Source organism: Ovis canadensis, chromosome X, assembly GCF_042477335.2.
Source record: "Ovis canadensis isolate MfBH-ARS-UI-01 breed Bighorn chromosome X, ARS-UI_OviCan_v2, whole genome shotgun sequence".
NCBI classification, from domain to species: Eukaryota; Metazoa; Chordata; class Mammalia; order Artiodactyla; family Bovidae; genus Ovis; species Ovis canadensis.
Window position 1 is genome coordinate 130,717,602 of NC_091727.1, and position 15,131 is coordinate 130,732,732.

Genomic DNA, 15,131 nt, shown 5'->3' on the forward strand with positions numbered 1-15,131 from the left:
TAATCTAGGCTAAAATACAATACTAAGTAATCTTCAATATTCTGATTTTAAAATCATATCAAATATCAATAACATATGCTCTTAAGAAAGTATCTTTTTTTGTAAATACGACTGACAAAATATTGAACAATGTGCAACAGTGCATTTGAATATAAGCATAGAGCCTTGTGTCTTATAGAGCTACTACAGTATAACAATCATTGCTTAAAAGCAGATGTGTGATAGTTCACATACAAACTATTAACTGAACTCTAAGATTTGGACACATTTCAGGCAAATCATTTCTAAGAAAAGGCACAGATGTTTATTTAGCAATTATCTCTTTAAGTGGTAATTTCCTTGAAAAGACAAAGCTGACAAAATCATTTTAAAGACATTACTAGTAAGTGTTTGGCCAAGTCCAATTTATAAAAATTTTCAAGGGGTCAACTTGAAAATTTTTGAATCCCTCTGAAAATAACACATTTTGTGGTGATGAAACCCTCTGGGTTAAGCCTTGTTCACAGTGGATTCTTGCCAAAAGCTGATTATACCAATTCTTTTCCACAAAGGGAGACGTCTTGGGTCATTCTTAAAGGATGTCTGCCTTCTCATGATTTCAAATCTGAAAAGTCAAAAGGTTTAAAACCAAAGTCTTTTGTGAAGAAAGAAGTTCCAATGGATGCCTTCTGAGTTTTCCAAATCAACTGATTTATAAATTGTTTTTATCAGAAACAGCACAGAATATCAGACAGCTATGTTTTTTTTTTCTCTTTAAAGTGCTAACAAAGCCCATTATCTCTAAATGAACTTTCACTGTAATGACTGAAATATAAGCAGCATAAAGTATATAGAAATTACACATTTAAATCAGATAAATTACAGCTTTTTAGATAGATGCCAAAATTCTATACATTATCTTAACAATCCTTATGCACAAGTACAGGCATACCTTGGATGTTGCAGGTTTGGTTCCAGGTCACTGGGATAGAAGCAAATATTGCAATAAAGTGAGTCACATGAATTTTTTGGTTTCCCAGGGCATACAAGAGTTATGTTTACACTATAGTGTAGTCTATTAAGTGTACAATAATAGCATTATGTGTAAAAAAGGAACAAACTTTAATTAAAACTATTTTACCACTAAAAAATGCTACCATCATATGAGCCTTCAGTGAGTTGCATTAGTAACATTAAAGATCACTGATCACGGATCACCATGACAAACATAATAATAATGAAAAAGTTCCAAATATTGTGAGAATCACCAAAACGTGACAGAGACACTGAGCAAATGCTGTTGGAAAAATGGCACTGATTAGACTTGCTCAATGCAGTGTTGCCACAAGCCTTCATTTTCAATATAGTATCTGTGGGAACTTTCTGGTGATCCAGTGGTTAGGACTCTGCACTTTTACTGCCAAGGGCCTGGGTTCAATCCCTGTGGGGAACTACCATCCTGTAAGCCTGGATCCCACAAGCCCACCAGTCACAAATCATGTAGTGGCAGAAAAAAAAAAAAAGACAAAAACTGTAGTATCTGTTGAGCACAGTCAAGCAAAGTGCAATAAATCAAGGTATGCTTGTATACTTTATGAACTCGTCAGACTAATACAATAATTCAAGCTATCTACTATAACTTAAAATATGACTGGTGAAAATCCAAAATCTAAAATTAGAACCAAACTACTCTGAGAAAAATACCACAAAGTGCAATGCTTGGAATTTCAAGTAACTTCTCAGTCCAATGAGAGACCTGTACACAGTTAACTGTATATTTATTTACCCTTCTGAATTGGCTCATTTTAACCAGCTCAAATCCAAATCCAATATAGTTTTTCCTCATATCAGCCCAGTATTTGAGTTTTTTATTTTTGTCAGTAACAGAGCTGGAAGTGTGTCAGTAGCTTCTGAACTGCTCAGGTTAGGGAGAAGGTAGAATTTACTTAAAAAAAAAACACGTAATACTAGAAGACTGAATGAGATTAACTTTAAGAAGTTAATATTATTTCAGTTAGATAACTTGAAAATGAGGTTCCCATGTGGTAATCTTACAGATAATTAAGGCTACAGATCTAAGAGTCTGATTTTCTAAAGCACTGTAATAGGACTGAGGCAATTTGGAAAGTAAGATTTATCATTATGGCATGTCAGCATCACTAATACTCAAACATAACACCACATTTTCAAAAATCATTACTCATTCATATGTAAATAGCAGCACAAACTAGTTATTTCCTTACTAAAAGTGATATGGTGGTGCCCTCTGGTGGTGACATTTAGCATACTCCCCCCGATACTGCATGTCTTGCGAAATATAAAAAGTATATTCGAATTACAGAATATCAAAATTAGATATTACCCCAAAGGAATAAATCATTGTGCTTACAATATCTTTTTTTTAACCTTAAAATACATTGGTGACAAGATAAATCCCTGATCCCCATTTCCAGGAATCAAGTTGACGGTTATAAGAAATCTTGGTAAAATGCCTGTTAAGAGCTTTACTTCTTGGTTCTAGAACTTAACTGAGAGGTTTTCGCATTTTCTAGTTTGGCTTTTAGATCTATGGATTTCTCAAAAAACTTCACCAATGCTGGTTCATTCAACAAAGAGGCAAGAATCTGTTCAAACGCAAATGACCACTGAGGTTCTTCCCTGGGCGAGGAGGGTTCTTTTTCCAAGGGTTTCTCTGCCTGCCCCTCACTGGGTACTCCAGAAACACAGACTGCACCAGACAGTCCTTTCATTGCAGATGTAGGGCTATGGAGTTTCCTTCCAACCTCTTCCATCCTGAGCAAAAGGCTGGTTACAACAGCAATGGCTTGATATAACGACTCTTCTTCAGGGTCCCCATGAAATAAGTTATATAGTGTCTTTGAAAACTGGATAAATTGTGACTAGAAGACACAAGTTAGAAATATCACATTTGATATTAGACTTAGCAAATATATAACAAGAACTTAGAAGTGAATAGTTTTCTATTGAGAATCTGCACCACATAACCTTCACCATAGAAGTTCTAAGAACTGATGATCAATCCCCAAGTAAATTTTGGTTCTAGAAAAACGGGTATGAATTATGAAAGAAAATTCCACTTAAGTTTTCTCATCTGTTGCCTAATAACAGTAAATTATATATATATATGTATGTATGTATATATGTATGTATGTATGTATGTATGTAGTGTGTAGCATTAGTCACTCAGTCATGTCTGACTCTTTGTGACCTCATGGACTATAGCCCACCAGTCCGTGCGATTTTCCAGGCAAGAATACTGGAGTGGGTTGCTATTCCCTTCTCCAGCGGATCTTCCTGACCTTGGAATTGAACTTGGGTCTCCTGCACTGCAAGTAGATTCTTTACCATCTGAGCCACCAGGGAAGCCCCCCAAACAACATATATGTACATATTTTATATATACAATAATTCCTGGACAGTATCTGCCAGCATTCCTTCAATGTTAGGTGATACTTTTAATTAGGCAAAGTCCCATATTTGCCTACATACAAATAATTCACTTATTAATCAATCTTAATGAACAGACTAGGATGACTCAAATTTAAGGAAGAATGTTTTGGAATCAATCCAGTAATACAAGGAGGTCATGTGGACATGTTTCTTTTTAAAGACTAAGGAGGGGCCCTAGTAAAGAAATAAACTGGATTGTTTGCTAACTGTCCCTAGACAATCCATAGACATTCCTAGAAGATCCTTGCCAATATAGAAAATTTTTTCCAATACAAAAGTCTTATAAGTCAATCATCCTTCTAGAAAAGTTTATCTGTAAATAAAAACCAAATAAAAAAGATATACTTTGGGTGGGGGCTGCACTGTAAGGCATGCAGGATCTTAGTTCCCCAACAAGGGATCCAACCTATGCCCCCTGCAGTGGAAGCATGGATTCTTAACTACTGGACTGCCAGGGAAAGAGGAAGTGAAAGTAGCTCAGTCATGTCTGACTCTGCGACCCCATGGACTAGAAAGTTCATAGAATTCTCCAGGCCAGAATACTGGAGTGGGTAGCCTTTCCCTTCTCCATCTTCCCAACCCAGGATTGAACCCAGGTCTCTCGCATTGCAGGCAGAGTCTTTCCCAGTTGAGCCACAAGGGAAATCCAAGAATACTGGAGTGGGTAGCCTATCCCTTCTCCAGCAGATCTTCCCGACCTAGGAATTGAACCGGGGTCTCCTGCATTGCAGGCGGATTCTTTACCAACTGAGCTATCAGGGAAGCCCCAGGACTGTCAGGGAAGTCCCCCTAAAAGATACACTTTATAAAAATTTATTATACCAAACTTTAAGCTTTATTTTTCTTAGTCTGTAACACTGTTTATTAAAATTTTAGTATTAATATATTAATTTTAAGAAGTACTTATTTAACTATCAAATTACCTACTCCACTGAGAAAAATGAAGTTATTTCATATTTCTCATTTTGGTTAAGTTCTGAGAATCCTCAGTATCTGTACCAAAAGAATTTATTTAAAAAATATAAGAACATACAATGACTGAATAGTGTGCAAGAAAGAGATGGATTTATAATTGTGTCAATAGGGAATTCCCTGATGGTCCACAGCTTAAGACTCTGTGCTTCAATAGCAGAGTGCGGGTTTGATCCCTGACTAAGATCCCACATGCTACATGGCATGGCCAAAAAACAAAAGTTGTGTTAACAGTAGTCGTTAGTACTGTCTGAGCAGATTCAAGATGATTAGGAACCAGGGTATAACCTATTTTAGTTATTTCTTATTCCTACTACCTAGTATTGGGCATGTCATCTAGTAGTCACTAAAAAATATCTACTGAATAAATGAACATTTCTAATAAAGTTAGAAGTAGAAAACACTGAAATATATGTTATAAACACATCTTTTCTATAGGTACAAATGTCACAGCAGAGGACTGTACTGAAACTCTAGATGCATTTAAGTGTTTAAAGTAGAAAATCATTTAAAAATTTACTCCTACTCTTCTATACTCATCTGAAACTTACAGAGATGATGCAGAGATTATTTTTGTCATAGCATGTTAGCTATTTTAGATTTGGAAACACCCACATTCATTTTAATAAAACACATAAGAAAACCAGAATTTATGAACTGAATACCTGATTCATTCTTGGTAAATCTTTAATGTTTTCTTCTTTTTTTAGAAGCTCATCTTGCCATTGACTTAGATATGCTTGAATATTGACTTTTTCTTTTTCTAAATGAGGGGAATAAAATCATTTCATAATGAACAGCCCACTATATTTTCCCAAATCCTCAAAAGAACAATTATTATTGAAAGATATTTCATTGAAACATAAGATTCCACTTTTTTCTCCAGAAATTGATCTGACTATACCTTTTCTTTCACTTACTGATTCTCAAAATATTCTCCATTTCCATTAAACTAAAATTTTTACTTTGAAAAGGTTGGGGACTAGAGAAGATGTAAGGTGAGGGGAAGAAGAATGCCTTTTAGATTAAACAGTACACCCTGATTTGATGATGTAAATTTCATGTAGATGTTCTCATGTATACCACTAAGTTTAAAATAGCTTCTATATGATGTTCTTAATATGCAGATACCAAAGTGGTCTATGGTGACTCTTTGAAAAATTCAAAACAGTACTTATTCATTCATTCCTTTGAAGAGTTTAACCACAATGATGTTAATGTGACTTTATCAATAATTATTCAGATCTATTGGAAAACTAGGATATACTGAACAACCTGGTGAAGTGGTCATATCTAAGCAGATCTTCAAAAATTATTTTTTAGCTGTTACTCAAAAACATAAAAAGAATGATGGACTTTTGTAGAACAATTTGACAGTCTCTGCTACTGCTGCTGCTGCTAAGTCGCTTCAGTTGTGTCCAACTCTGTGCGACCCCATAGACGGCAGCCCACCAGGCTCTGCCGTCCCTGGGATTCTCCAGGCAAGAACACTGGAGTGGGTTGCCATTTCCTTCTCCAATGCATGAAAGTGAAAAGTGAAAGGGAAGTCGCTCAGTCGTGTCTGACTCTTAGCGACCCCATGGACTGCAGCCCACCAGGCTCCTCCGTCCATGCATGGGATTTTCCAGGCAAGAGTACTGGAGTGGAGTGCCATTGACAGTCTCTATCAAAATACTAAATGTGCATATTCTTTGTGACCCAGCATTCTCATACCTCTATGAATTTATCCTATCTTAAAGAAATATGCCCCAAAGTATCATTAAAGGTAAGTATAAAAATGTTTGTTGGAGCATAGTTTGCAATATAATTAATTGGAAATAACCTAAGTGTTCATCAATATTGAGCTAGTTACTGAAATAAATGACAATACAAGATCATATCTACTTCAGGGTGGGGTTGGGTGGGGATATGAGCATTTGCCATTTAAATTTCTTTTATATGAATTATTACTTATACAATTAAAATAAATATTTTTAAAATAATAAATAAATATGGCTCATTTACTGTTACATTTTCTATAACTTCTGAGACTGAAGTATCCAGAGAAGAATAAATTGTTCGACTTACACAAAGGAACTGAAAAAGCTCTAAGGATAAATCAAAAGATTTTAAAAGGAATCCATGCCTCCCCCTTGTGTAGTTAACCTTATTTACAAAAACAATAACTTAAACTAAATGATACTCCTAAATCATATACCTTTTTCAGGGCTGTCTTTTGCTGACTTTGCTTCCTTCTCCTTTGCAGGCTTGGAAACTAGAGAAGAGGACAACTGCATTTTGTAAAATATTTAAAAAATACCTTTTAAAAGTAAAATAGTATTTTGATACACTTATAAGCACACATTATTTTCTTCAATTCAACAAACCAATTATAGCTAATCTGACCTCCTATCACGAGAAGACAAAGTATTCAAGAACTTTAAAAAGAACACTGGGTGGAAAATCCACATTAAAAAATCTTAGATAGAAGTATACAAATTATTAATTTATTTCTGGGTGGTATGTGATATTTCTTTCCTTGTGATTTTCTTCAAATTGAATAGTATTACTTCTTTTATTAGGAAAAAAACATATTGAGAGCCAAAAGACTAAGCCAAAAAAAAAAAAAGCAAAAGAAAAAGACTGAGCTACTAGTCCTAACTGTGGTAAAACCTCATTGAAAAATCTCACACGAGTCACTTCTCCCTTCTAGGCCTCAGTGCCCTCTATATAATTAAGGGACTTGACTAGATGATTTGTAAGGTTGCTTCAAACTTAATGTTCAAATACCATCATACAGTAAGCATACACAAGGTTACATAAGGACTTCTCTCTAAGATACTTCTATTTATGAAAAAGCAGCAAAAGACACAACAATAAGCCCATAATACTTCCAAATTTTGTTTCAGAGACAGACTCATCCCTATCTCCTACACCTACACCAGTGATTTATAATAAGTATTCACTGTTTGAATAATAGCTATGACCTTCTATCATCAAAGATTCTATTGTCTTCATTGCGTTTTAACAAGGCATTAAAAAAGTCTGATACATTTTAGAAATTTCTGCTACAAAAGTAGAAACAAAATGCATTTTCTTTCAAATTCCCCAGTAAACAAGAAATTCCATAAATCAAAATCCAAAATGTAGTTTAGTTAATCAGTCAAATATTTATGGAATACTTACCATGCATTTAGGACTATGCTAAGTGCTATGGCAGCACAAAAGAAGTGTAAGGTATAATTAACTCAAATTTTACTAGTAGTAGCTGGGTAAAGAATGTTTAAACCAGAAAGATCTCTAAGAGATTAATCAACGAAACAGATATATTCAAAACAGATATTTACCATGGAGTTGACTGAAGTACAGCAATTCTTCCTTGGAAAGTTCATCTCCCTTTGAAGGGTCTTTATACTGCACTTCAGTATAAGCTGAAAATAGATAACCCAGATCATATTTGTAACAATGAGAGACAGAAACAGGTCCTATAATGGATCAATTAAATCTGGGGACAGAGAATTAAACAAAGGGTCCCTGTAAAAGAAAGACCTTTGTGAAGAAGTATGGAAGTAGTACTACTCTACTGTATAGCAAATATTTTAACAAGAAGTATTTGATCACTTTGAATTCTCTTATTTCTCCAAATTACTTGCTTTTTAACAGTTTTCCAAGAGCCATTACAAATTGAAATTTAAAAATATGACACTTGGGAATCTCTGAAAACGTGACCACAGTCATTTAAAAACATCATTAATAATAAGGAAAACATGAAACTGAGTGCTCTAACAGATATACAGTGTTTTTTCTATTTTTGATCCTTCTATGGAAAATCATATTCATTCCATTACAATATTAGACAATCTAATGACAATTTGACTTGACAATGTAAAGTCCTTCATGGTTAAATTATTATTTGATTTGTCTTTGGTTTTTAACACTGTGTTTGTGATTTTAGTTTGTGAAGGTTAAACATGAGTTTTAGATTTTTGGTGTGGTAAAGAATGGTTCCCAGCTATCCTGGGAAGACTTTAAAAGAGACCTCAGGTGTAGTTTTAGACAAATTATGAGGTGCTTTTTTTTTTCTTTGGTGAATCACCCTATTTAAGCTAAAAGGTACTTTTGCAATGTTCCTTTAAAGTTTAAGACTAGATCAGGCTGGCAAATGCAGCCTCTTGAGCTCAGAGGGAAACACTTAAGTAGAACCGATGTGGTAACAGTAAGGCAGTATGGTAGAACAGAAAGAAACCTGCGTTTTGGAGTCATACCTTAGTCTGAATTTCAGCTAAGCAATTTATTAGATATGCTGTCTTCAGAAAATTTAATCTTTCTCTCAGCTTCCATATCACCAAAATTGGACAGATAATACCACCTTTCAAGGATATCATGAGAATTAAATAAAAGAACGCATATAAATGCCTGAACAGAACAAGTGCTCAATAAATGGTAGTTTTTGTTTCCTCCTCCAAATGTTTAATATCCCTTGCTGCCCAGTCTCACTTTTCTGAATAATTTGTAGTATTTCACAAGTTTGGCGGTTTGTCTAAAGTTAAATTCTACTGTCTAATGACAACAACAATAAAAATTCAACATTATGCCAATATTCAAATGATAGACAGTTCTTACACATAAACTACTTATTAAATTGACTGACCACTAACAGGAAGGAAACCTATGAACCTATCTGTTGCACAGAATCTCCTCTACAGATTTCAGTGTAACTATATATTAGCAAAAATACTGCTAACATGATCCATAGGCCACATTTAAGCAACGACTTTATATCATATGGAAAATTATATTATTCGTTAAAATGGAATGATATCTGTAATTATACTTGTTAAAAAGTATAATTGATGTATAGAATCAATTTCTATACATCACTAACAACTATTAAACTCTTACCTGGAGAAATATGCAGCTTAAAAAGCAGCTTAAGCTTCTCAGTAAAACTTCCATTGTACATTATATCTGTTCAATAAAATTAAATTGCAAATAATCACAGCCAAAGAACATTCAATCAATTACAGCAACACAGATTAATTGACACAGATATGAGCCAGGATTCAGAAACCTTCTGTTACTTAAACTATCAGTTAACCAAAACGCAGTAGGCCAGATTCTCTCCTTGAAGTATATAAGCAAAATAAAGGGATAAATAAAATGCTCTCCTACTGAACTCTCTCCCCAACCCCAATCTAAAATTTACTTTTTCTTTTGAACGCTTCATCAGAGGAGAGAACTCCTCTTCAAGGGGCAATCCCTGATAAGAAAGCACATTAGGGTGCCTGGAAAAGCAAAGGAACAATATAACTGGTGGATTATTTACAGGCACAAAATGTTTGTTGACTATTTCTTTACCACTTTTCTAGGCTATGTGGTTGCATTTTTGCTGAGGTAGAACATCCTCCTGAAGAATCTATATGCCTGAAGGTGGGGAAATCAGGACATTATCTTCCTTCATGTTAACCATTAAAACAACCACATCTAACAACTTGTTTTTTCTGGGAGGGTTGGGGCAAGATGAGATGAAATATTTAGATTCAGTAACAAACAAAGAAAATGGTCCAGTTATTGCTTAAGCTGGAATAGTGTAAATCAGGCTGATAAAATCTGACTAAATTGGCAATGACAGGCAGTACTAAGTGGTACCTTTATTTTTCTGCTTTAAAAAGAAAAGTTATTGGACATCATCCTACCAATTGCAGAGGAGAATTCTTTGAAGTTGATAAGGCAGTCGGAGTTTTCATCCAACAATCTGAATGTCCATAAAGCTAGTGAATCTCTATTTGCAGAATGAGCCCAGGGACTCAACAAGTGATACAACACTCTGAACTGCTGGCAGTCAATCTGATACTGCTCCAAATATGGCAGACTGGGATCATGGTGCTTCAATACTGGAGAACTCAAACACCAATAATAAGAAAAAAATAACTCTTTCTATTTAAAAAATGGAAAAAAAGACAAAAGTCATTAAATCAGAAAAAGTAACTTCATAACATTTTTTAAACCTGTATACTAAAATAATTAAAGATAAAATAGTTGGGTGGCTGTGGTAAAATTCTGCTAAGAATATTATTTTTCATTTAAAGAAGGAAAAGAGTACCTTAAAGATGACATAAAGTTCATCCAGTTCATGCAGGCTCAACTTCACGTCTTGTGATACAACACGCAACTTTAAAAAGATTAAAAGCAATTTAGAATTTAACACTTGGGTATAGAAATTCTCTTTGAACCCATTTAGAAAACTCCCTCTGCCAGAATACTTTTAAATACTTTTTAAAACTTTGAAAGTGAAGTCGCTCAGTCACGTCTGACTCTTTGCGACCCCATAGACTGTAGCCTATCAGGCTCCTCCGTCCATGGGATTTTCCAGGCAAGAGTGCTGGAGTGGATTGCCATTTCCTTATCCAGGGGATCTTTCCGACCCAGGAATCGAACCCAGGTCTCCCGCATTGCAGGCAGACGCTTTACCATCTGAGCCATCAGGGAAGCATGTCATTTTAAACTTTAAGGAGTAACAAAAGGTAAATGTACCTATTTTGTCCTTTAAAAAACTGTGCATAGAGTACAGTTCAATTCTACTCTGATATGTAATTTGACCTTTGTCTCTTCATACACAGAGATAGCCACCAGAGGAGAGCCAGTTAATAAGTGTAAATATAATCCCTTGGATTATTGAAAAAGTAAGAGAATTCCAGAAAAACATCTATTTCTGCTTTATTGACTATGTCAAAGCCTTTGACTGTGTGGATCACAATAAACTGTGGAAAATTCTGAAAGAGATGGGAATACCAGACCACCTGACCTGCCTCTTGAGAAACCTGTATGCAGGTCAGGAAGCAACAGTTAGAACTGGACATGGAACAGCAGACTGGTTCCAAATAGGAAAAGGAGTACGTCAAGGCTGTATATTGTCATCCTGCTTATTTAACTTATATGCAGAGTACATCATGAGAAACGCTGGGCTAGAGGAAGCACAAGCTGGAATCAAGTTTGCCAGGAGAAATATCAGTAACCTCAGACATGCAGATGACATCACCCTAATGGCAGAAAGTGAAGAGGAACTAAAGAGCCTCTTGATGAAAGTGAAAGAGGAGAGTGAAAAAGTTGGCCTAAAGCTCAACATTCAGAAAATTAAGATCATGGCATCCGGTCCCATCACTTCATGGGAAATAGATGGGGAAACAGTGGCTGACTTTATTTTTCTGGGCTCCAAAATCCCGGCAGATGGTGACTGCAGCCATGAAATTAAAAGACGCTTACTCCTTGGAAGGAAAGTTATGACCAACCTAGACAGCATATTAAAACGTAAAGACATTACTTTGCCAACAAAGGTCCATCTAGTTAAAGCTATGCTTTTTCCAGTAGTCATGTATGGATGTGAGAGTTGGACTATAAAGAAAGCTGAGCACCAAAGAATTGATGCTTTTGAACTGTGGTATTGGAGAGGACTCTTGAGAGTTCCTTGGACTGCAAGGAGATCCAACCAGTCCATCCTAAAGGAAATCAGTCCTGGGTGTTCATTGGAAGGACTGATATTGAAGCCAAAACTCCAATATTTTGGCCACCTGATGTGAAGAGCTGACTCGTTTGAAAAGACCCTGATGTTGGGAAAGATTGATGGCAAGAGAAGGGGACAACAGAGGATGAGCTGGTTAGATGGCATCACTGACTCAATGGACATGAGTCTGAGTAAACTCCAGGAGTTGGTGATGGACAGGGAGGCATGGCGTGCTGCAGTTCATGGGGTCGCAAAGAGTCGGACGCAACTGAACTGAATTAACTGAAATATAAGCCACAGTATTCTATGTCTTTTTCCATATATTCCTGTCTTACTACATAGGCAATTTGTCAAGTCACCCTGTGGGGTTGTCATTAAAGACTTCAAAGGCACTGGGAGATGTACATTCCCTCTCTGTGTCAAAAAAACGTAACCCAAGAATGAATAATCTCAGAAAATATGCAATATCATTCTACTCCAGGAAGAATAAGCACTTATGGTACAATGATTTTGGTATTTAAGACATTTTAAAGCAAGGGTAAAGATAAAGGCTAGAATTAATGAAACAGGAGTAAATTTAAAAAAAAAAGTATACTTCATAAATAAAACAGTTTGTTAAACCAAAAAAGTAAAATAAATATCTGGCAGGTTTGATAAAAGAAATCATGAATAAATATCATTGAGAAGTAAAAGAATACTATAAATATAGACATATAAATTATTGTGTCTAGCATATAGAAAGTAACATTAATTATCTGTTCAATGAATTCCACAAGCTGTAAAACATATCTGAAAGTCTAGATGAAATGGGTAATCTCTATAAAAATATAAATGACTGAAATTAACTCAGGAAGAACAAGTTCTGAATAGACAGAACTGAAAAAGTAATCAAGTGCCCACCAAAGGCAGCAGATCCAGATGGTTTTACAGGTTCATCTCAAACTTTCAGGTAATTTCTATGTGGTTTAAACTATCCCAGCACATAGAAAAATATGATTAGTTCAAAACTCCATTCTATGACAAGAGTACAATTCTGATATGAAAAAATAAAGTTAGCACACACACACTGTAAGTCAATGTCACTTTAACATATGTAAAGAGCCTAGCTAAACTATTCAGGAAAACTATCAAAGCAGAATATTAAAAGAATAACACAACACGAACAAATAGGATTCATCTCAAGAATTAAACAGAAGTTCAATCTAGGAATTCTTTAATGTACTTTACTATATTATTAATGTAGAAAAATATATAATCTCAAGAAATAGAAAAATTATTTGATCAAAGTTAACACTCAATATTGATTTTTTAAAATGTCCCAAATCTCTTAACCTAGAAATTAAATGAAACTACTAAATTTGATTAAAAAGAGTCCTTCAAAAATTAACAGCAAACATCATCTTAATAAAATAGTAGAAGCACTTCTATTAAATTCCAGAATGAGACAAGGAAGCTTGCTTCTACTGTTATTATTTAATACTTCTCTGAAGATTCTACCCACTACAATAATACAAATAAAAATCTAAAAGAGGTATACATATTAGGAAGGGTCAAAACTCTTAAGCCTAGAAAAGATATGCCTGACTATTCAGAAATTCAACTGAAAAAAATCAGAATTAGTGAGAGTCAGTAACACAGTCATTAAAAAAGCAACATGTACCAATCAATAGGTTTTATATATAAGATAATAAATGAATTAGAAAATATAAAGGAAAAAAAGATCTCATTCATATTAGTAACAAAACCGTAAACTACACAGGAGACAAACCCAACAATATATGTGTAAGATCTATATGATGAAAACAATAAAATTTTATACTAAAGGACATTTAAAAAGACGTAATTCAAATGGATTTTAAAAAGGACTTCCCTGGTAGCTCACTGGAGAAGAATCTGCCTGCCAATGTAGGAGATGCAAGAGACACAAGTTCTATCCCTGGGTCAAGAAGATCCCCTGGAATAGGAAATGGCAACCCACTCCAGTATTCTTGCCTGCAAAATTCCATGGGCAGAGGAGCCTGGGGTCTACAGTCCGTGGGGCCACAAAGAGTCAAACATGACTGAGTGACTAAGCACACTACCAGATTTCAAAATGGATTATAAAGCCACAATAATTAGCAGCGTGGTGTTATAGGGAAAAAAAGAAACTCCAGAAATAAATCCATGTATGTATATAAGTATTTAGCATATGAAAAAGGCAGAGTATAGAAAGGATGGACTATTTAATAAATGGTATTCAAAAAATCGATTATTTCAGCTGGAAAAAATACTATTAGAATCCTGTATCACACTATTAACAAAATATATATTTTAGGTGTATTAAAGATCTAAATGTTTAAAAAAAAAGCAATACCAGTATTAAAAGCTAGTATGAGAAACTGTGTTTATAAATTATATAATTTTATATGGGGAAGGCCTTGCTAAGTTTGACATGAAACCCACACAATATGTAAGAAGAAAAAGATTTGACTACATAAAATTTTGAAACTTACACACCCTGAAATACATCATAAAAAATTAAAGAAACAAGATTGGGGGGAAATATTAGCCACAAATATAACTGACAAAGAATTAACACCACTAACATTTTTTAGTAAGTAACACTAGTGGGAATGTGGGGAAAAGGGCATTTTTACATACTGTCAGTGGGATTATAATTTGATACAAATCCTTTAGAAGACAACTTAGCAGGATTTGTCAATTTTTAAATGGGCACACCCTTTGACCCAGCTGCCACTTCTAAGAATCCACCTTATAGAAATATATTTACAAATGTGTAAGATTAGAAATACAGTTGACCCTTGAACAACATGGGGGTTAAGGGTGCTGACCTTCCACACAGTCAAAAATCTGCACATAGAGCTTCCCAGGTGGCTCGGTGGTAAGGAATACACCTGCCAATGCAGGAGACACAGGTTTGATCCCTGATCCGGGGAGATCCCACATGTTCAGAACAACTAGGCCCATGTGCCACAACTACTTAGCCTGTGCTCTAGAGCCCAGTAACTGCAACTTCTTAGCCCATGTGCCACAACTACTAAAACCTGAAAGCCCTAGAGCCCATGCTCCACAAGAGAAGCCACTGCAATGAAAAGCCCACACACCACAACTAGAAAAAGCTCACACACAGCAACAAAGACCTGGCAGAGTCAAGAATGAATAAATTTTAAAAAATCTGCATATAACTTTATAGTTGGCCCTTCATATCCATGATTCCGTATCTGCAGAT

At 35.0% G+C, this 15,131-nt stretch overlaps 1 protein-coding gene across 2 annotated transcripts in view; it reads right to left on the minus strand.

The window, feature by feature from the left end:
- Positions 1–281: 281 nt before the first annotated feature.
- The window catches only part of TBC1D8B (TBC1 domain family member 8B), a 74,855-nt gene continuing 60,005 nt past the window's right edge, over positions 282–15,131 (minus strand). Inside the window, exons 15-21 of one of the 2 annotated variants that reach the window (XM_070290980.1) lie at positions 10,505–10,573; positions 10,098–10,338; positions 9,304–9,369; positions 7,749–7,832; positions 6,620–6,676; positions 5,088–5,185; positions 282–2,879 (exon numbers count right to left, since the gene is read on the minus strand). In XM_070290980.1, the coding sequence (XP_070147081.1) occupies positions 2,484–2,879; positions 5,088–5,185; positions 6,620–6,676; positions 7,749–7,832; positions 9,304–9,369; positions 10,098–10,338; positions 10,505–10,573 (1,011 nt within the window). In that variant the 3' untranslated portion in view covers positions 282–2,483. Of the gene's footprint in view, positions 2,880–5,087; positions 5,186–6,619; positions 6,693–7,748; positions 7,833–9,303; positions 9,370–10,097; positions 10,339–10,504; positions 10,574–15,131 lie in introns of those variants that run through there. The other variant, XM_070290981.1, reaches the window with a different exon arrangement.